This window comes from Protopterus annectens, chromosome 1.part0 (assembly GCF_019279795.1).
Source record: "Protopterus annectens isolate FY-2018-M chromosome 1.part0, PAN1.0, whole genome shotgun sequence".
Taxonomy (NCBI): domain Eukaryota; kingdom Metazoa; phylum Chordata; order Ceratodontiformes; family Protopteridae; genus Protopterus; species Protopterus annectens.
Window position 1 is genome coordinate 472,828,716 of NC_056725.1, and position 21,481 is coordinate 472,850,196.

Here is a 21,481-nt window from a genome sequence, read left to right on the forward strand (position 1 = left end):
GAAGTACACATGACTCTTCCCAAATAAAGAACCTAGCACATCTCTGAATTCAAAGGAAGTACACGTGACTCTTCCCAAATAAAGAACCTAGCACATCTCTGAATTCAAAGGGAAGTACACGCGACTCTTCCCATGTAAAGAACCTAGCACATCTCTGAATTCAAAGGGAAGTACACGCGACTCTTCCCAAGTAAAGAACCTAGCACATCTTTGAATTCAAAGGAAGTACACATGACTCTTCCCAAATAAAGAACCTAGCACATCTCTGAATTCAATTGAAGTACACGCGACTCTTCCCAAGTAAAGAACCTAGCACATCTCTGAATTCAAAGGGAGTACACGTGACTCTTCCCAAGTAAAGAACCTAGCACATCTCTGAATTCACAGGAAGTACACGTGACTCTTCCCAAATAAAGAACCTAGCACATCTCTGAATTCAAGGGAAGTACACGCGACTCTTCCCAAGTAAAGAACCTAGCACATCTCTGAATTCAAAGGGAGTACACGTGACACTTCCCAAGTAAAGAACCTAGCACATCTCTGAATTCAAGGGAAGTACACGTGACTCTTCCCAAGTAAAGAAAGTCTTCTTGCTGGCACTTACGGACGTGGTTGTGTAAGTTATACTTACAAATGATGATAGAGGTCATACAAAATAATAATTTTGCCCAGAAATATAGTTTAGTTATTATTTTGAATAAAACAAATTATGCTAACTGAATACAAAAATTAATTATTTTTAAGACCATGCAAATACAGGAGGAGGTGCAATGAATGAATGGTATAGAGGAACTGATGTATTTAACATGTTGATACAAGCAAATTATTGTTGAAACACTTTTCAGCAGTAACAGATTGATGTTTGGACATTCTTAGACCCATCAAATTATACAAGCCATAATCTGTTTTCCACCTGCTGTGGCCTAACCCTCATCAGCTGTAGACTAGTTAGCCTGTAGTAGACCATACCCGATTCTACAGTCATTATGCATTTCATTTTGGTTGCCCAAGAAATCTCACAAAACACCCTTCTGATATGTACCACTGCCATCTTTTGCATCATATAGACGTTGTGGCATATGGGAAGTGGTATCCACATTTAATACAATTAACAGCTTTACTGGCATACTTGGGCCACATATATAGTTATTTTTGCATGTGATAAAAATATAATTCTGTGTATGTGTTTTTGTTAGTACTACAGAAAACAAAAATCAACACATCTAATGCTAAAGGCTGCCATCTTACTGCATAAATGTGTAATTGTGCATGTCAGACGAATTAAAGAACATGGGTGTAGCGCATACCTGTAACAGCTTTTTAATTTAGTTATGCCATATGGTTTGAAATGGCATTCATAATTATTCTGCTTTTATTTGAATAGAAGGGGAGGAACCAATGCCTACTGCCCAAATAAAACATTAGTAAGGAGTCTCTGCTAACTTGCAGGTGCAAAGTGACTTAAACTCTTCAAGTGGTAGCCTGTTACTCATCATAGTCAGTGTCAAAGCTTTAAGCATGTGCTAAAAAAAATAAAATGTCAAAGTATCTAGGAAACAGCTGTTAATGAAATCAGGAAAAAATGTTCCCATTCCCAATATGAAGCAGTCATCTGTTGCTTGTAACTCTAGTACCACGTGTTTGGATGCAATCTCATCGGTGACCAAATACCAAAAAAGGATTAAGGTATGCATAGCTTGCTTTCACCATTACCTTTGAACTGTAAATTGCAGACAAGGTTGTGAATGTGATTCAAGGACCATAGTATGGGCAGTACTGTGAGGGAATAGTGAGACTGAAATGAAAGCAGTCTGCTTAGCATACAAGTTACTAGATATAAAAGTAGTGTACCCTGAGAAGCTAATTGAAAATTTTATATTTTTTACATGACATATGACATTCCAAAAAATGTTAATGTAAAAAAGTCATATGATTTTATGTATTGCAATGCCACTCATTCCAGTTTTGTCTCTCAGCATCCCAACTTTGTCCATAATATGTTCATAGATACATACATACATACATACATAATGATACATACATACATACATACATACATACATACGTACATTTGATTCATTCAGTTTTCTGAATATGTCTAGTTCTACTTAGTGAAATAGGCCTGAAACCCAAACACATATTCATCAAGAACATCAGAAAGTTTATGGGGCTTTCAGTACAAGTCAGTTAGAATACTATAAAACTAGTGAAAGTTAGTGTCCTTTCTTATCTTTCTACTGTAGATGCTGCCACACAGACATTCACTAGTATTTGCAGCAAATCCTTTACAAATATACATATTTTATAGATTTCTGGGTAGGCAATGAAACATCACCATAGGTCACATCTACTTTGAGAAAATTTTTATCTGGAAGAGAAATTGTTTGGAGGCAGTGAATATTACAGAAATATATGTCATGCTGTTAGATATTAGCAGCAGATTAGACTAGCCAAACAGAATTATCCTTCATCTTTGCAAAAGAACAATCTGAGTAACCCTGTCCAGTCTTAAAAGATCATACCTGACCAATGGAAAAGTCAAGAGATAATGTCGCCAACCATTTTTCACCAGCAACATACCAAAAAACTGACACTATACTACCTGCCCAGAAGTTTTTCTATACTGTTACTAAAAGCTATCACAAAGCATTCCCACAGCATTAAGACAGAAATGCTCTAGTCTTCCACAGTAAAAGATTTATGCCTGTGACTAGATAACACTTCACTGGTCAGGCACATGTTTTGTTGAGTAGAGAGCATTAATTCAGCTTCTCTGGACAAGCTTTCACTATCTTAAGTAAAGCAAACCGTACGCACTGTTCTTTGATAAATTAAAGCCTTCTCAAAGGCACGACTCGTACCTTATGGAAAGTCTGTAAAATAATCTCCATTCCTCAGGGTGCTAGGGTTGTTCACTAAAGTTATATCATCCTGTCTTCACCCTACCTAAAACTGTACAAGAATACACCGATATCCTACCTAGAATGTAAAAAGGTGAGGCAGTGCATATAGTCTACTCCACCTAAAAATTATCCAAAAACACATTGATATCCCACATTGCTCTCAAAATGTCCTACAATTATTTATCTTTGAACCCTCTTGTGTAAATACTGTAAATAGATTTTCTTAACTCTCTTCTGTATGTACTTATATAATGCATTTTCTCAAATTACTCTATAAGAATAGCTTTATAAATGTATAGCCTTTTTAGAATGCGCTTATGTGCTTATATAATGCATTTTCTCAAATTATACTATAAGAACAGCTTTATAATTGTATAACCTTTTTAGAATAACCTTAGTGAATTTGTATTTGACTATTTTGTAATAATGAATGTTCCTATTGTACAAACTGGTCACCTCAATGTATCACTTATATTTTTTCATAGTTTGTAATTTGTAATTTGTATTTGTATTTTTGGAGCTTTTCTTCCCAGGCCTCCACTGAAAACGGGTCCCCAAGGCCCAGTGGACCTCCCCAGTAATCAAACTGGAAATAAATAAATAAATTATTTTATTTTATTTTTGTTTGTTAAAAGGGTAGAACACAGATTCATTTTTCAGGTTCATCCAGGAGAATACTAATTAAAAAAGCAGTAAGTTTTTGGGTAAAACAATTCAACTTCCAAAAATATTCAACAATATATTGTTTGGCATAATGTAGTATACAGTTTTAAAGATTAAATGCAAAGAATTTAACATAGTTAAAAAAATTTAATGAAGGAAATCTTATCTTAGTTGTTGTGATCAGTGGCTCGTAATAAAAGGAAGTGTTTTTTGGCGGTCTTCTCTATGAAAATGAATTTTAAAAAAATTCCACAGATGCACAAAACTGAAGCCCAAACACCTGCCACTTTCCTGACTCAGTCAGTGTATCTAAGCAGGGTGTGCTGACATTATTTAGTGGGGTCAGTATTGATTACCTAATTGATTAATTGCTAAAAGTTTACAAGTATTAGTTAACTGACAGACTTACGTAAATTAAAGACTGTAGGTTTCATTCTTTGGCCAGTCATATTTTTCAGAGCATGTAAATGGAGTTTGTGAAGTAACCACTGGCAGAATGGTAAAACGTGTTTCTGCAGAAGAACATCAGGGAGAGTTATATCTCATACTGACTGCATCCTTAGAGATATGTCTTATTTCACCAGTTGTAGAATTCCCTGGTTGTTTGCAATGATATACCAATACACAGCAATGCTATCTAGTACCTGGCTCAGACTTTTACTTCATTCATGATTTAAATCTGGATATGTGTTGTAGGACCTTTTCATTTAAGTCTGTCATCACAGTGTAATGTCAGAATCTTAGCCCTTTCATAAGGAAAAAAACTGTGAGAAGACTGACAGTACAGGAAAACTCTACATTTGTAGTAAATTGGGTTACCCTCTGGTGACTATGTAGCCCTGAATGTCAGCTTTGACTTCATGGCAGCACAATGTATTTGGCCTGCTATGGAATATGGCATGGTGTATTGTCCTACTCTTATTGTTTTAGGTCTAGCATCATGGTATGGAGTTTGGGGAGCTTTGTTTGACAAGATTTTTGGGAATACTTTGCTGAAAGAATTATGACAGCACAAAAGATTAAGGATATCAGCTGTTACTCATCTTCTTCCTGTAGTTTAGGGTTTGATTCCCAAATCCCCCATTTGCCTACCGTGTGACTCTAAGCAGGTCATTTAATCGGTCTGGTGCTACAGTGTTGCCCATGAAAAGAGATGCTTGTGTGCAATGGACTTACATGATTAACAAGCAACTAAAACTGTAAACCAGTCCTGTGGTTAAAAATACAAGTCAGTAAATTCTTGAAACATATCTAATCCCATCAGTTTAAGCATCTGTCAGTCTTATTTAAAAAGACAAGTGTTTGCCCTGATCCTTAGTGGAATTCAATATCTTAGGAATTCAGAACTGTTAATATAACTGTTGAATACTCATGGTTTGTTTCAGAATGTTAAGTGACTTGCTAGCTATGACAAAGAGCAAAGGGCTGCTTTTACTGTCTGTTCAGTGTAGATGCTAAGGGAGATGGTATAAATGTTTAATTCTAGAAGTTATGATGGAGTTACACCACCCAAGACTGAAAATGCAGACAATAAGAAATATTGGCAGCTATAGCCATAGATTATATCTGGTAATTTGCTTTGGCAACAAAATGTAATGCAATAACATATCCAGTGCATATTAGGAGTTTTACGTTTGAAATTGACAGTCTAGGGTTAGGAATTGTTTCATGTCTTTCTTATCTGGCTAGGAAAACAGAGTTATGCAGAGCATTAGACCCATTAGACACGTGCTTGTTTTCAGTATCACGAGGTATGCCAGTTTTAGTTAGTAGTACTCAGACCTACATTTGGAGGATGCAACTTGTTCACAAATGTTTACCTTATCCATCCAACCTTACTCTTTCAGAAAGAAGTCCGTGACTCCTTTTCCTTCATTAAGACAGGTGCTTTGATGGGAAAGACTATATCTAAGCTGTGGAATAGAAGAAGGGTAGCTTGAACTTTGGTGATATTGTTATGTAAAACTAGTTGCTGAAAGTGTGGTGATCAAGAAAATAAATGTCCATTTTCTATATCAGTTCATTTAGAACGGTTATTAATTGCTCAGCTCACTCCCTACACCTCTGTTATCAAGGGAAACGAGCGATAACATGAGTTAGGAGACTGAAAATAAATCAATGGGTTGAACACAGTTTGGGAGTAGCTGTGGGCATAGTATTCAGATCTAACAGAGTATCTGTGGAAAAAGTGAAAACAAAAACTCAGTGTAGCTACATAGGAATGAAAGGCTAGCAGTAAGTACAAAACAGAGGGCAGGTAAAAAGTTGGAGGGAGGCAGCAGAGGAGGCAAAAATCAAGAAGACAAGCAGAAAGGCAGTGCAGTAGGTTAGGGCAGCAAATGCATCAATCAGAAGTGGTCAGTATTTCTTTTTTTTAGGCAGGCTGCAGAAAAGAGAGGGGGAAAGATAGATCTGGCTAGGCCGAGTAAGGATGGGAGCAAAATGGTGCACAAGGGAATAAGCACAGCTGTTTAATGAATATTTCATTGAAGTTTTCATGAAGAAAGGCAGGACAGAGGGAAGAGAAAAGTGAACTAACATCAGGATATAGAAAGAGAGAAATAGATGGAGAGAAGACTGACTGCCAAGGAAAGATAAGGCAATGTAAGATTTCCAAAGGTTCTCAGTAATAATTGTAATATACCCATAAATCCTTGCAAAGAGCTTCAACAGGTTAGTGGCCATTGTGAAAGAGATGAAATATTGGAATATGATAAGAGTAGTAGCTGAAAAACTGCAAGGCTTTTTGTCTAATAGTGGCAGTAGGAAGCTTTCAGAAACAATCCTGAGAAGAAAGCCAGTTGCTTTTCATAAGTGTTTGCCAGACTGTTAATCTAATTGATTGGCAATTACTTAATCACTTTACAAATACTTATACATCCCTGTTAAGCCTAATTAGTGTTTGTCCCCATGATTCTGTAATTATGTCTTGCCAGCTCATTAATATTAATGCAGGAAATCAGAATGTACATCTTCCACATTCGGTGAGGGATTTTATGATACTTTTTAAGTTATTGCTTTAAATCAAAATCTAATTTTTTAAAACAAAAGACTGTTCAGAAGCACAAAGATGCTTGCAAAACACAATATTGTTGAAAAGCTGAGGTTTACAAAAACATTGTTATAATCTTTAACAAATATAAATAAAATGAATAAACAATTCCCACAGTCTCTACTCCATTTGGTTATTATGTGATTTTTCTGAACATGTTTATTAAACATGACATTTTTAAATGTGATATAGCTATATACACAGTAACAGAAAAGAAGACAAACCATACTAACATTTCCTTTATTTTCCAACAGTATATATTTTAACATTTTTCATTCACTCCACCATTACATAAACTGCAAAAGACCCATCAGAAACTTGGCTTCCTTTAATGGGTAAAACAGTATTTTACAGACCCAGCAAGAAAAACACCAGCCTCATCTTATTTGCTTCCAACTTTCTTATATGTCTCACCTCTCCTTACAAACCTAAGCTCTACACTAAAATCCAAACTAGCCTCCTGTGTCAACAAAGTAGATAAATTTGCTACCAATACTGCACACCGAGCTCACCACTGCCAAACCTTAAGGCAACTAAACTGGCTACACTTTAACAACTACATAGTTTACTCTCGGAGAGTTATTGCATACAAATTGATATATTATCCTGAAAATGCCCTGCATTAAAAAATATACTATTGCTGTACATCCCCACAAGGGACCTATGTTCTAGTGATGAAATTCTGCTAAGGACTCGTAAAGCAAATAATTCATCATGGGACTCCCCCATACTCCTGTTACATCTCCAAACTCTGGAACACCATCCTTACACAAGTAACACTGACTAGCTAACTCCCAAGCTACATACAGTGTCTCAAACAATACCTTACCCAATCCTGGTCATGCTCATGTTCATCACCAGGTTGACACCTCTAGTGAAAGCATAAACGTCTTATTATTTATCTCAAACTTTTTTGCCTCCCTGCACTTAAATCAATGCATCCTTCTTTATCCCCCTCCTAAACCTTCTCATCTTTCTCTTTTTCTAGCTGCCTCATCCACCTCTCTACCCCTGTCATGCATTCCCTGCATACTTAAGTTGTAAACCTTCCAGATATACCACTCTAGAGCAGGCGACCTAGACAGAATGAATCCTATACTCTGCTCTCTCATTCAAATGCTATTACAAGAATCCTCCTGTACAATACTAATATCTCCTATCCTAATAATTTTATAATTTCATTATATTTCCTGAACTCTTTACAAACCTAAACAATACTAAAATCTCCCCCTTACAAAATTTTGTAACTTAATTCATTATATCTCCTGTATTCTTTACAAAACTTGCTGTACTGAAATGTAAGAATACTAAACTTCTTTACTACAATGTTTTCCTTTCTACAGTATAAACCCATTTATTTCCTGCAAGACTTTAGAGCTACCAGAACTGTATAGACTTTTCATTGTTAATGTAAATACGTTACTGTATTTACCTGTCTTGTATTTTTTTCTGAGAACTGTCTGAAATTCACTTGTTAATATAAATGTACTGTGATGTACTGTTTCCTTCCCATGCCTCCACTGAAAATGGACTCTGCCCAGTCAGACTTTCCCAGTCAACAAAGACAAACAAAATAAATAACATTATTGCCTTCCCCATACCTCTCAAGTGTACCTCATTACGAGGAACATACCTCATTTGGGGTCTTAAAAAGTTCAGGTTCCTCGAAGTTCCTCAAAGTTCCACATTGAAAGAGTCTGTCACACATTCAGTGTTAGGAATTTTTTTAAGTGAAATCCACGGTAAATAGAACTGAATCATATTAATTCATTAAAGGATCTTCTTTATAAGTAAAATCAGCATATTTTAACCATTCTATGACGTTCCTAGTTGAAGTTGTTAGTAAGCCATTAGTATGTGTTCCATATTTTGCCAATTTGTTCCACATTATGAAGGGGAGTGTTCCTCATTTTGGAGATGGAAGGTTGAGAGCTATGGCCTTCCCTTCGTCCAGGACACTATTCAGCATGCATTGTTCCCACACATTCCATGATTTCTGTGTAATTTGCTCCTTCCATTTTAAGATACCACTTCCAATTCCTTTATTTCCTTTACAATATTCAGCACATCAATTACATTTGATTATGATTTCAAGCAAATCACTTAGCCAGGCAGTTGCTCTTGGAAAAGGAAGCAGTGTCTAATGGGTTTACTCTTTAACAAATGAGTAAAAAAAAGAAAAAAAAAGAAAAAATTGACAGGACAGTACCTGTAAATTTATCTGCGTGGATTTCAGCATGGACTTTGACTTTGTCTAGTACAGCTAACTGCCAGAAAAATTGCATTATCTGGGTGTAGGATAAAGCCTGATGAACTGGGATGGAGGGTGGGACACAGTGGAGTTGTGGTATGAGGGGTAATGTGAATATTGATGAATGGGACCATTAGATCTTCAGAGGTGTTATTTCTGAGTTCATTACTCTTCAATGTGTTTACTTGAGATGGGTGTGAGGAAAAGGTGAGGATAATCAACCTCTTTGCTGACAACATAAAGAGGGATGTGGAAGGTTGGTGAGTAAGACTGCAGGAAGCCTTGGAGGGGCTTTGTGCATATACATGTGACAGCTAAGATCTGCTGCATACAAACATGAGAGCAGGAATAATGCAGACGTACAGGAAAAGGACCTGGGGAATTTAACTTGTGCTGTTATTTAGGACCACAAGAAGCAGAGTGACAGGGTGACGGCAGCAGTAACTAGAACGCTAGGCTACATCATCGTTGGGATTACAGTCGAAAAACAAAGAAATGCTGCTGAATCCTGGATAAGGCACACCTTTACAACAACAGGCAAAGCAAGAAATTGTTCACAGGACAAAATAAAGATTGTAATGAAATTTGGTCTTTGGGAGGAGTCTAGCAAATGTCTCTTAAATATAAGGAATGCGGAAATTGAAGGAAAAAGAAAACAGTAGCATTTTGTTTAATACAGCAGCTGTGACAACAACCTTATCTGTTTCTTTGGTGCAGTATACTACAGCATCTGTAGCCAAACAGAAACACCCACAAGAACACAGGAAAGAAAAAAAAAAAACTCTGGGGAGACATTCTCAACATAAGAGGTTTACATAATATTCATGGGTGTAGTCAGGATTTTTGAAATTGGCAGTCAGTCGTGATGTAGTAATACCATCCCCAACCATAGATAATTTATCATTTTAGTATTTAAAAAAAAGCACTCCGGAAATCTTGAAATATCCTATCCAGCTTTAGTAAAAAGAAAAGTGGCAAAAATTATTATTTTATTTAAATTCTAACACATTGCATTCCACCAATGTATTATTTTTTAAGTGTACACCTTCCACATGTGGTTAAGGCAGGATATGCCCTTGGTAACATTAGTGATATGTAGTGTTTGTAAAATGGTAATATGTCCACTGTACAGTAATACCATAAAAGTCCATAAAAGCATTCAGAATTAACACATAACATCTTATGATTTTGCTGTGTGTATAGCATGTGATTAACGGGACTATCACATTGTTATCGGCACTTCTCACCATTCTGTTTCTAATTTCCATTTTTGGGTTGAGGAAATATTCTTATTTTCACAAGGACCTTGTTTCTCACTTAAGGAAATTTCAGCGTGCTACTTCCCTTTCACAAGGTTATAATGTCTAGTATAAGCAAATTGCACAGGCTGCACTGCTTGACTGAAAGCAGTTGCTGGTTCACTCACACCTTTATATTTGATGTGTTAATTTTCTTGACTAGCCTGCTGATCTTGAGAGTAGATTTCTGCTCTGCAGGATTCAGTTGCTTCTGTGATGCTCATCTGTGAGGAGGGGAGGTAACATTATGATTTCAGCCTTGGATTGCAACTTCATATCATTATGTCTCCAGTAAAACTGTCACCACATGAGAGAGCTGCAGAAGATTTATTAAACAGGAGTAACACCCTGTTCTGTGTTTCATAATTTCTTTAATAGCTAGCTTGGCGCCATATTGAAGCTGCCGTTTGTCAGATTTACATTAGGGGACATCTCTTCTCATTTGAATACTGTTTATGATTATTATTATTATTATTATTATTATTATTATTGTTGTTGTTATGGTTATATAATTATATCATGACCAAAACACGGCCAAAGCTTAGAAAAATCTAAGCATCATTGTTGTTCACTGAGGGGTTAACAAGAAACTAGAATGAGCTAAGCATGCCCCCTCCCCACACACATACAACTTAATAACAGACCACTCACTCTAATTACTGTTATTGTCAAATGCTGTAGTCACAGGCATGAAGATTAGGCAGGGAACAGTTTCAGCAGCTGAAAGCTGCTAGAAGAACCTCCTCCTTGTGTGAGACGGAGAGGACAGCAGCTGGGAAAGGATAAACATTTCCTGTATGAAGCTAATGCTGCACGGTATGTCCTTACAGGGCTTTCACAAGCACTGCAGAGGTCAGTGCTTTCACCAGATGTTACTGTTATAGCTTTAGCCAGGGAAATAGGGGATACTGTAATTCACAGATTGACACCTAACATATCAGTCACCAGGACAGCAGGGGAATGCAGTAGCCATTTCTGCTTTTGTTAAGTTTCTAGAAGGAGATGCATCCAGATGTTAATCAATTGCATACCACATTCACCAGACATTTCCCTATGGCAGCATTTAACTGAACTGCAGGGATGCTGCATTCCTGCCAACCTTCACGTTGCCTAGAACATTGCAACTCCCTGTGTTGCCTTCTAAAATGGCATTGGTAAAATCTGAGGGCTAATTTAGCATTAGACCTTTTCAGATATCCAAAATGTGACTTTTTCTTTACAGAAATTTAACATTTCACCAGTCAAACTATGCCCACACTCCTGTAAAGGACCAAGTTCCCTTCTTTGTTTTTTGTACAGTATTAGTTATGTCTTTTGTTTCATATCATATTGAAGTGTTTCAGATAAAGAATTACAGTTTTTTTGCAACATTAACTGGTAAATTAAAAAATATTTCTTGTCATAAAATGCCAGCACTTTTGCCACTTTTCATGTTTTTTCCACAGGATACAATTGCCCTAAGAAAGAATGAGCAAGTGGTAACTCTAGCTGATTTTAGTGTTTCAGTTTTTTCCATCTGCTGCATTAGCTCATAAGAGTGTGCTTTATCCCTTCCCCTCTCACACTGTCATCTGAAGCGTCAGTATTGCCCAAAACTACAGGGGAAGTGATCTTTAGCATTCAGCTGCTGTAGGTGCATACTAAATAGTCTGTGTATCTGATGCAATACTAGTGTAAAATATTACTTATGAAAAGAAATTCTGCAGAACACTAGTTGGACTTCATCTCTCTTTCTGTCTCTGGTTCATAATTGCATGCTTCCAATGTAATGTTCATTAAGCAGCATCAAACCTAGTACTTCCATTTCCAGGAATAATGCGCTGCCATGCAACCACCTTGAAAAAAACTGCCATATTTTTTTCAGTCAATAACATTAACTGCATTCTTGAATTACAGAATTATAGAAAATAGACTATTCCAATTTTAAGTCTTTCTGAGTGAGAAACTATTAGCCTTTGGCATTTTATAAATGAAAAACTTTCTGCAAAATGTCAGGTGCAATAACACTGTATGCCCACTCAGAAAAGCAGCCACAGCCCTGGTACAAACAACAGGGAAAAACTTATATACACTGCTGTACAGTTGTTTAGTCCTAACATGCTCCACCTAAGATTATAGTAATTACAAGCAATTACACCATTATTAACATATCCCACACTATCTTAAGAGAGCCTTTAGATACCTGGGAAAAGTATATAAAAAGAAGTTTTATTGGTCACTGGTCATAATATTTTTTCTCAATAATCTCTTGACTCGAGCATGGGCCCCCTGGTTATTTTGCATGTGGGCCCATTCTGCTACTGTTTTACAATCCACTTAACTGTTTCAGTATGGCTATAAACAACAGTATACATTCCATTTATGCCCTTTCTGAAGCTGTCTGTGTAAACAACAATACACTTTTCATTTATGCCCTTTCTGAAGCTGTCTGTGTAAACAACAGTAGACGTTCCATTAAAGCTCTTTCTGAAGCTGTCTGTATAACTACCAGAAGGCTTAAAGATGTTTCGCACAGAATTCATCAATGGTCAGTTCTCTTCCCACTTCTGTTCTCTCTATTTTTAATCCCCCAAACAATCAACCTCACCTCCAATCATCATATATGCTGATGACATAAAGTGGGATTTGTGGGGTCAATACATCACTACTATTAAGTAAATCTTGTATAATGTAAGTACACCTTTCAAATGTTTATTAATAGCGGGTATAACTGTGACATAATTAAAAAATTCTTTATGTGAGGTGGTTGCACATAGATTGGGACTGGATTTGTCCCATAATAAAATAAATAAGGGGATGTCAGTACTGAAATACATAAGGAACAGATATATTTTGTTTCAGTGTATAATAGTCTAAGTAAGAGAATAAATAAAATAGTATATGATTGTTGGAAGTTTCTGCTTCAGGATGTCGAGTTAAAAGCTGTTATATCAAATTACCCTTCCATTTCATTTAAAAGGGGGGAAAAATTTAAAAAGAGGGTTTTTAATTTCTAGTTATTTTACTATGCCTAATGAAGAGTTATATGTGACTCCCTTTCTTAAGGGTACATACCCCTGTGGGGGTTGTACCATATGTCCTCATATTGTTACAAGCTTTAGTAAAATAAATGGTGTTTATTTTTTACCGAGTGGCAATTTTTCCTGTAATAGTCAAGGTGTTATATATGTTTTAAAGTGTCCCTGCAATTTATTATATATTGGGGAAAGCAAAATACATTTTTAAGTAAGAGTACAAGAACATATCAGGGACATAAAAAAGAATAAGGTTGAAAGCAATATTGCCATACATTTTAAAACAAAACATAACAATGATTATTCTTTATTACAGGTTTGTGTCTTAGAACAAGTTTTTATAAAAAATTGGGGAAATGTGTGATATTAAGGAGAAACTTCTTTACAAGGAATCTATTTATATTTTAAAACTTAATACTATGGTACCTGTAGGCTTAAATTTGGAGATTAATTGGAAGCAATTATTATGTAATTGAATAATTGATTTATTTATTGAACGAGTTATATAAAGCCATTGAAATTTTTGTGATATGTATTACTCCTGGAAGGCTGAGGCCAAGGCTCTAGAGTGTTCAAGGTGCTACTTCATTAAACTTGTTTTTTTTTTTTACTGTGGCCGGTTGTGGATTTTGTGTTGCTGCTTTTTCCAGAGTTGTTGGATATATCTTCTAACAGGACTTCTCCAGCCTGACCAATAGGATGACAAGCAGTGAACGTATACTCAACACTGAAAAAAAAACTAAAGCTATGGTCTTTGGCACTCAGCACAAATTGAATTCCATCCTCATCACTTAGTTCATTTGTCATAATAATCCTTAAACCTCAGAAACAGTCAAAAACTTCAGATCTCTAGAGATTTGGGTAGATCAGTACCTGAATTTCAAACACCACCTCACCACCATTAATGTTAAAGTCAGTTCCCTCGTGTTCTAGGAAAAATAAAAAGTTTTCTCAACATTGCCTCAGCATCTAAACATAACACCACTGTTCTTCAAACCCTGTACAACATCTGTAGATTTATTTACATGTCTGAAAAAAGAATTACATCACTGCTGTGTACTAACAAAAGCAAAATGGTTTCCAGTGTGGTATAGATCCAAACTACTTCCTTTTTCACTAGTTCACAAACTCTTACAACAAAATTCTGCCCCTCCCCTAGGTGACATCTCACCATCAGGAAAAGCAATCACCACAGATCCATTCCAACTCAGGTCAAGCCTTACAAATCACACAAAACTGGTTATTTTCCACTAATATTGCTTGTCAAGACTAGTAACCCCCCCCCCACACACACACACACACACACAATTACTTGGGAATCCCTTCCAAATGTACTACAATTTGTACAGAAGTTTGCATCTTTGGAGCAGAACTTAAGGAATTTCTCATTGAATATGCCAGATGCCATTGGTTTCCCACCAAAGGAGTAAAATAAATAATATGATCCCTATGAAGACTTTCACAAACTGCTGGTATGAAACTCCTCTCCCATCCTAGTGTGCAGAGCAAAGAGCATGTGAATGCCTTCTGAAACATTTAGTTCATAGTGTAGTCCTCAGCGCAATGAGCCTTCTTTCATAAATGTTTTCCACTTATGTCAGATATATGACTTTGCCTTTACATTGATTAGCTGTTAATGCTCTCCTACAATCGATAAGAAACAATTTACTGTGGTAAACTGGTAGACTTATTATGTAATAAATGGTGTGTTTTATCAATACCTACTTTGTTTTATGCTATTTATTAATTTTTGTTTACAGGGGTAATGTATTGATCAATATTGACCAAATTCAGACTCAACCCGCTTGAAATACAAAACATTTCACAAACAAAAAAAAATACAGAAATGTAAGCAATAATAGAATACTTCAGAATAATTACATAGAAAAATATGTGTATATACATTCCAGTGAACAAGCATAGAGCAATGTACAATACATACATCAGTTTCTAAAGTGGGTCAATCATCACTGAATCTTGAGAGAAGAGAAGAAATTTGGAATGGGGATAGGTTAGGTAATGTATCCTGTTTTGAATCAAGAGCATTTGGCTTGGATGAAGAAGTGCTTTTTGAGTTGCATTCTGAATTTGGAATTTGTGCTGATTTCCTTAATGTCAATAGGGAGAGCTCGCCAAAGAGTAGGTGCCTGAGAGGAGAAATCATGTGCAGTGTTACGGAGTTTGGTTCTAGGGGTTATGAGAGTTGGTGTGGCTTGTCTTGCATTACATGAGGATGATTTTCATGAAGTTTAGCTGCAAGGGGAGTAAATGTCTGGAGATGGAGTAGTTTGTAGATTTCGGATCTTAAAAGTAGGTTAGATCTTTATTTTATGAGCAGCCATTTGACTTTTCTAGGGTGATATAGTCATGCTCACAGAGAAGTGAGTTTGTAATGAATTGGCAGATAATGTTAGACGGCTATGTGCATTTGTTGCATTTTTGTGGGGGGGGGGGTTTGCTATGTGCATTTGTTGTATTTTTGTGGGTTTTTTTTTTTTTTTTTTTACTCTTGGGCTGAGTCTGAAAATGGTCCATTGTGAGCAGCGCTCTAACCTGCTTAACAAATTAAAATAAATAAGAAATAAATATTCACTTGCCAGAGAGGAAGGACATTCCACATCCCATTTATCCTTTCACTAAATTAAAACTGCACTCCTGCAGCTGATGGTTGTGTTGATTTCTCCCACCTTTTCCTGCTTGTCAAATAAATACCATAAGATCCGCCTTCAAACATTCACCATATCCGTATCTTATTAAGTCATATTCTATCCTCCCATCCCTGCTTTCCCACCAGTCTTTGTATGCATCCTTGCTATCTTAGTAAACATCTTGTATGTAGCTTTCAGTAAACTCAAGCTGCTTCATAATATGCTCTAAAAATGTGTGTGTGATGTTCCAGGTAAAATATCATATGTATCCTGTATAACAACATCAGGGCTTTACACTAAACTTTTCTGTCCCCTCACCAAAAAAGTATACCCCAAAATTGTATCTGTGTTCCCCACTGCATGATTACTGTACCTTGATGGAATAATACTAAGCTTTTTTCTTTGCTTGATTCTCCCACAACTACTACTAATATCATGTCATTGCTACTTGAATTTCTACCCTGAAACTGATAAGTTATCTGCAGTCTGTCAACTACTCCTTCTCAGCAAGTCTGTTTAACTTGTCGAAATATCTACACATTTATTGCCACTTTTAAAAGTCACCACCATGTGTCTCATTAATTTCCTGTTCATTCTTTGACTAATATCTAACCGTAAGCATGCCAAAATGCAGTGCTCCAGTACAAACCCTTGCAATAAACCACTAGTAGATCAACTTCCCTGAGAGTGTTTAGTGTTTAATGTTGGGGAGATTGCTGCTTTATAGTTATTGCTGATTTACTGTATTTTGCATTCACTGTTTAGATTGACAGGCAGAGGCAGTGGTGTAGCAAAATGCCATTGCTGCCTCAAAGCACTTGGTTTTATAGTTTATTTCTTGAATGGGATGCCTAGTGTGCACAGTCTTCATGTCATGCTTTCATCCACATGGATGCCTCAGTTTCCTCTCACACTCCATAGATATCATGTAGGCGAATTTACATATCTCTGAATTGTCCATACGTGTGTGTTTGTATGTTTGTCATGTGATAGGATTTGTACCCTGTGTGAGATAACTTTCTCTGCCTTATGCCCAGAGTGCTGGAATGTGTTCTGTCTCTCTGTGTGACCCTATATTAGAATACATAGGTAATCAGACTGAACAGATGTTTAAACTGGTTTCTGAATGCCTTTGACTCAGTCTGAGAGTAGAAAGCACTAGTGTTACAGGGTAATGAATTCAGATAGTGTTCACTAAATACCTAGCTAATGGATTCACATCATCTGATCAGATAAACTGAAGATCATGGAGCTAGGTTAAACATAAAGGTCAACAGCCTTCTTCAGGGTTCTAGACATAGCGCATATCATATGGATAAGTACTTCCTGTTCTAGCACTCGAAAGTGTTTATTTAATTTTCAGCACCAAAATACAATGTGTGTCATCAAAATTCAGACCCCAGCATTTCCAATGCAATGAATTATGGGCAAATGCCTTTCAGTTTTCTTTTTCTTACTTTTTGAAACAGCATGAACATTGCTTGTGTACTGCACCAGTCTGCCGTAACTTCAAAGCAAAGAACTCTACAATGCACTAGAACTTTTATAAAAATGGACTGTGATATTATGCTGTACGGGTTTGTTTATAACTGGGAAGTGCATGTTCAGTAATAAAAGCTGTTATGTCTTTGTATTTCTAATCTGTTGTAAGGTGGTTTCTACAAGCAATATTGTGCTCCTGACTTGATAAAGTAGTACAGTATGGCCCACCCAAGAGCACTGTCTGGCTAAGCTTGCTCAGAACTACACAGTAGACAGATGGAGACTAGGGAAATCAAACCTAGGACTATTGAATGATGCTCATCAGTAGATCGTAGACAGTCCTCTGCATTCATTTGTCAGAAGGGGAGAGGTGATACTCTACTACTTTTTGTTATAAATGTAAATAGAAATGTAACTACTTCTAAACGACAAAAAATACACTGAACCCACAGACATCGCCAATATCCTGGCAGACAGGTTCAGTGCAAACTTCTCCACCCCCCTCCCCCACAAAAGAGCAAGTATCTATCCCGGCAGAGGGCTGCCTCCCAAACATCTCAGATGCTCAGGTGAAGGCTGCCCTCTCCAATGCAAAAAACACTGCTTCCATGGGACCAGATGGCATCCCAGGTTGCGTCCTACATGAACTACAAGAGGAACTAATCCCTCAAATAAAACAGCTATACAATCTCAGCCTCACTACAGGATATGTGCCCACAGAATGGCGTACAGCAACAGTGGTCCCACTCCACAAAGGTGGAGCCTCTACAGACCCTGGAAACTATCGCCCCATAAGCCTGACTAGCTTAGTCTGCAAGGCTATGGAGAGGATCATCATGGAGCTCATAAACAAAGACATTGGGGACCTACAGACACTAGATCCTACCCAGTTTGGCTTTGTCAAGGGCAGATCCTGCCTTTTGAACCTGGTTGACTTGTTTGAAACAGTCACCAAAGCCATAGATGAAGGGAAGGTAGTCCACACAGCCTATCTGGACCTTGCAAAGGCATTTGACACAATACCCCACTCGGGCATCATAGATAAGCTATCCAGCTTAAATATAAACCCCTATGTCACAAGATGGGTCGCAAACTGGCTCAAAGACAGAACCCACAGAGTGAGAGTTGCTGGAGCCATGTCAGACTCGAAACCGGTCACAAATGGCATCCCACAGGGTTCTGTCCTGGGACCACTCTTGTTCGGTATATACTTTTCCGAGGTACAGGAAAATGTGGGAGGACTATGGCTCACCAAGTTCGCAGACGACTGCAAACTGGGCGCCATAATCAACTCTCCAGCTGACACAAACATCCTTCAAAAGGTCTCACAGAGACAGATAACTGGTGCCAGCGCCATGGTTTAAAGCTAAATGCCAAAAAATGTATAGTCATACCCTTTGGCAAAAACAATGTGCCCACAAATTACCACATAGGCGGAAACCCATTAAGTACAGAGAAAGTTATTAAGGACCTGGGGACCCAAGTTGATAGCAATCTCTCCTTTGAAAACCACATTGCCAAAGTGGTTAGAAAGACCTTCTACATAGCCCACCTCATCACGAAGGGTTTCACATCTAGATCAAGAGAGGTAATCATGCCCCTTTATTCATTCCTCATCAGGCCCATCATAGAATACAATGCCCCTTTTGGGATGTACCTTACCTGACACCTGCAGCAATTAGAAAGACCCCAAAAGTATCTCACCAAGAGGATCAAGGGTCTCAAACAGATGCCATATGCTGCTCGGTTAAAAAAACTCCAGCTCCACTCAGTTGCATACCGCCTACTTCGAGGCAATCTATGCCTGACATACAAAGCTATGTCAAATCCAGAATTAATGGACATGCTCCACCTCAGTAAATCTAAATCCCTTAGAGCCACACACTCGAGGGACTTGAACCTCAGCACAGAAATAAATAGAACTTGCTGGAGGGACAGGTTCATAACCCAGAGGCTCCCTTCACTCTGGAATAGAATTCCAGTTCATGTGAGGCAGAGCACCTCACTGAATCTCTTCAAGAAGAATCTCGATAAGTGGATGGGGGATCGTAGGTTTGTCCCAGGAATTACTCCCATGTCACTATTAGACAGAGGTAAACTAAACCTTAAAAAGGGCACAGTATACTCAAATCAAGGGGTGGCGTAAGCCATACAGAATTGGGCTAGGCTTATAATTGCCCCAGGGCTGATAGCCTAGTATGAACCTATGAACTACTCTAACAGCTTTTCTCCCCAAGTCTCCACTGAATATGGGTACTACCAAGTCGGACTTTCCTGGTAAACAAAGACAAATAAATAAATAAGTATTTGACTCACCTGTGACCCCTGAGGGAGCTGAAGGAGGATGTCTTCCATGTATAAAACGTGTCTGAGGTTATATAGAAGGTTGACAGTAAAGAGTAATAGAAGAGAGATATAAGAACTTTACAGTGATTTGAACTGTGTCCCTAACTCCAACTGCATACCATTGGCCACATAAGAGAAAGTGAAAGAAGCTACAGAGAAGAAGGCAGGAGAATTCATTCACTGTGCAGTGTACCTGTCAAGCCATGGCCTGGGTAAATGGCAAAAGAAGAGAAAAAGTATGTGGCACATATCAGAATATGTGCCTTGCTCATATCCAGTTTATTGCAGAACACCTAGCAAATAAGTTACAGCACTTTACAAAGCACTGACAGCTGCTTACTGTACATTTTTTTTAATTCCTTAAAGGCTGCTGACAGCAATTTCCGTATGTTTTCTGCAAATTCAGATATTTGTTTTTATATTGTCACAGGACTCTGGCTGGCCAGACAGAATAGGGGAGGAGGAGGTTAGGAGCACAAACTGTGGCATGTAAAATCTCTTCCTGAGTTTGTTTTCCTGTTCTGTTCAGCACTGTTGTCATAGCTGCTGCAAGAATCTAAACATATTTCTTTTAATCCTCTAAAGAGGAGGAGCAACATGCAGATTCCAGGGTAGTTTTAAACAGTTTCTAAAGTGGACTTGTCAGAGGGAAGGTGCGGGAGGAGCCTAGTCTTCGGTGTTATCCTTGGACTCTGAACAAGGAAGAATCAGATACCTCTCAGCCTGTGTACTTTTTTGCTTCTTCTTGGCCATTTTTTATTTATTTGTTTTCTGACTAATCATGAGACTTGCTACCTTGACAGCATGGACAGGGGTACCCCGCTACCTCATTTTCAGATGAAAACAGACTATGGAAATAAACAACCACCCTGCTCCAACACCTAAAGTATGCTACATCAGTCTAAGTCAGTGATTTACGAAATGCTTATACTTTTGCCCAGGGGAAAGAAGATGAAGAAAAAACAAATGCCTGCCCGTGCTTCACTGTACATGTAAGTTGTGTCAAGAACATCTTGAAAGTTGCTTGTTCATTTATTAAAGGAGCAGAATAACAACCCTAAACTGCAAGTTGTGTTTGTAAACTGCAGAGGTCAGCAGAACAAGAATCTTATCTTATTTTCCATCTTTTCAGCCTTGTGACTGGAGCTTTAAGACTGAAAAACAAAAATGCAATTAGGCATTGTCTGTGTGTGTGTGGGGGGGGGGGCTTCACCTTTTCCAGTGGTGCTCTTTGGAAAGATGCTAAGTAAATTAAAGTATTATTGGTCTTAAGGATTCAGCTTTCAGAACGAATAACATCACAGTCACAAAATATGGAAATAATCCACTGTTAGTATAATAAAACTTACTCGGTTTTGCAACTTTTTTGTCTCGCAATGTTTTTTTTTTTTTTTTATGAAATGGTTCATCAGTGTTGTTGTCAGGTGTAAGCACATTCTAGCTGAGGAAAAGTTAAATGCAAACAGCACAAAACAGCAAATGCTGTGTCTGATAGAACTCGTGAATTCTAGATATTTCTGTCTGCATTTGCACAGTATTCACTGTCCTGCATGTCAGTCAGTACCTGTGGCTGGAAGAGAGCTTTGACCCATACAGAGAAAAGCATTACAAGTGTAGCACTAGATGCAGACTGTAAAAGTCTTGGTAGCATTAAATCAAAGTGCACTGGTCAGTGTCCCCAACCAGATCTGCTGGGATTTAATATTGCTAATATGTGTGTAGATACACACACAGAAATATATACATCTCTCTCTCTCTTTATATATATATATATATATATATATATATATATATAGGGTGGACATTTTATTATTTATCTTAAAT

At 37.5% G+C, this 21,481-nt stretch overlaps 1 protein-coding gene across 5 annotated transcripts in view; it reads left to right on the forward strand.

Moving 5' to 3' along the window:
- The window catches only part of IQSEC2 (IQ motif and Sec7 domain ArfGEF 2), a 575,830-nt gene that overhangs the window by 150,310 nt on the left and 404,039 nt on the right, over positions 1-21,481 (forward strand). Inside the window, exon 1 of one of the 5 annotated variants that reach the window (XM_044060588.1) lies at positions 20,232-20,649. The exons of the other annotated variants lie outside the window; for them this stretch is intronic. Within the exon in view, the coding sequence (XP_043916523.1) occupies positions 20,546-20,649 (104 nt within the window). The 5' untranslated portion in view covers positions 20,232-20,545. Of the gene's footprint in view, positions 1-20,231; positions 20,650-21,481 lie in introns of those variants that run through there. 5 annotated transcript variants of the gene reach the window in all.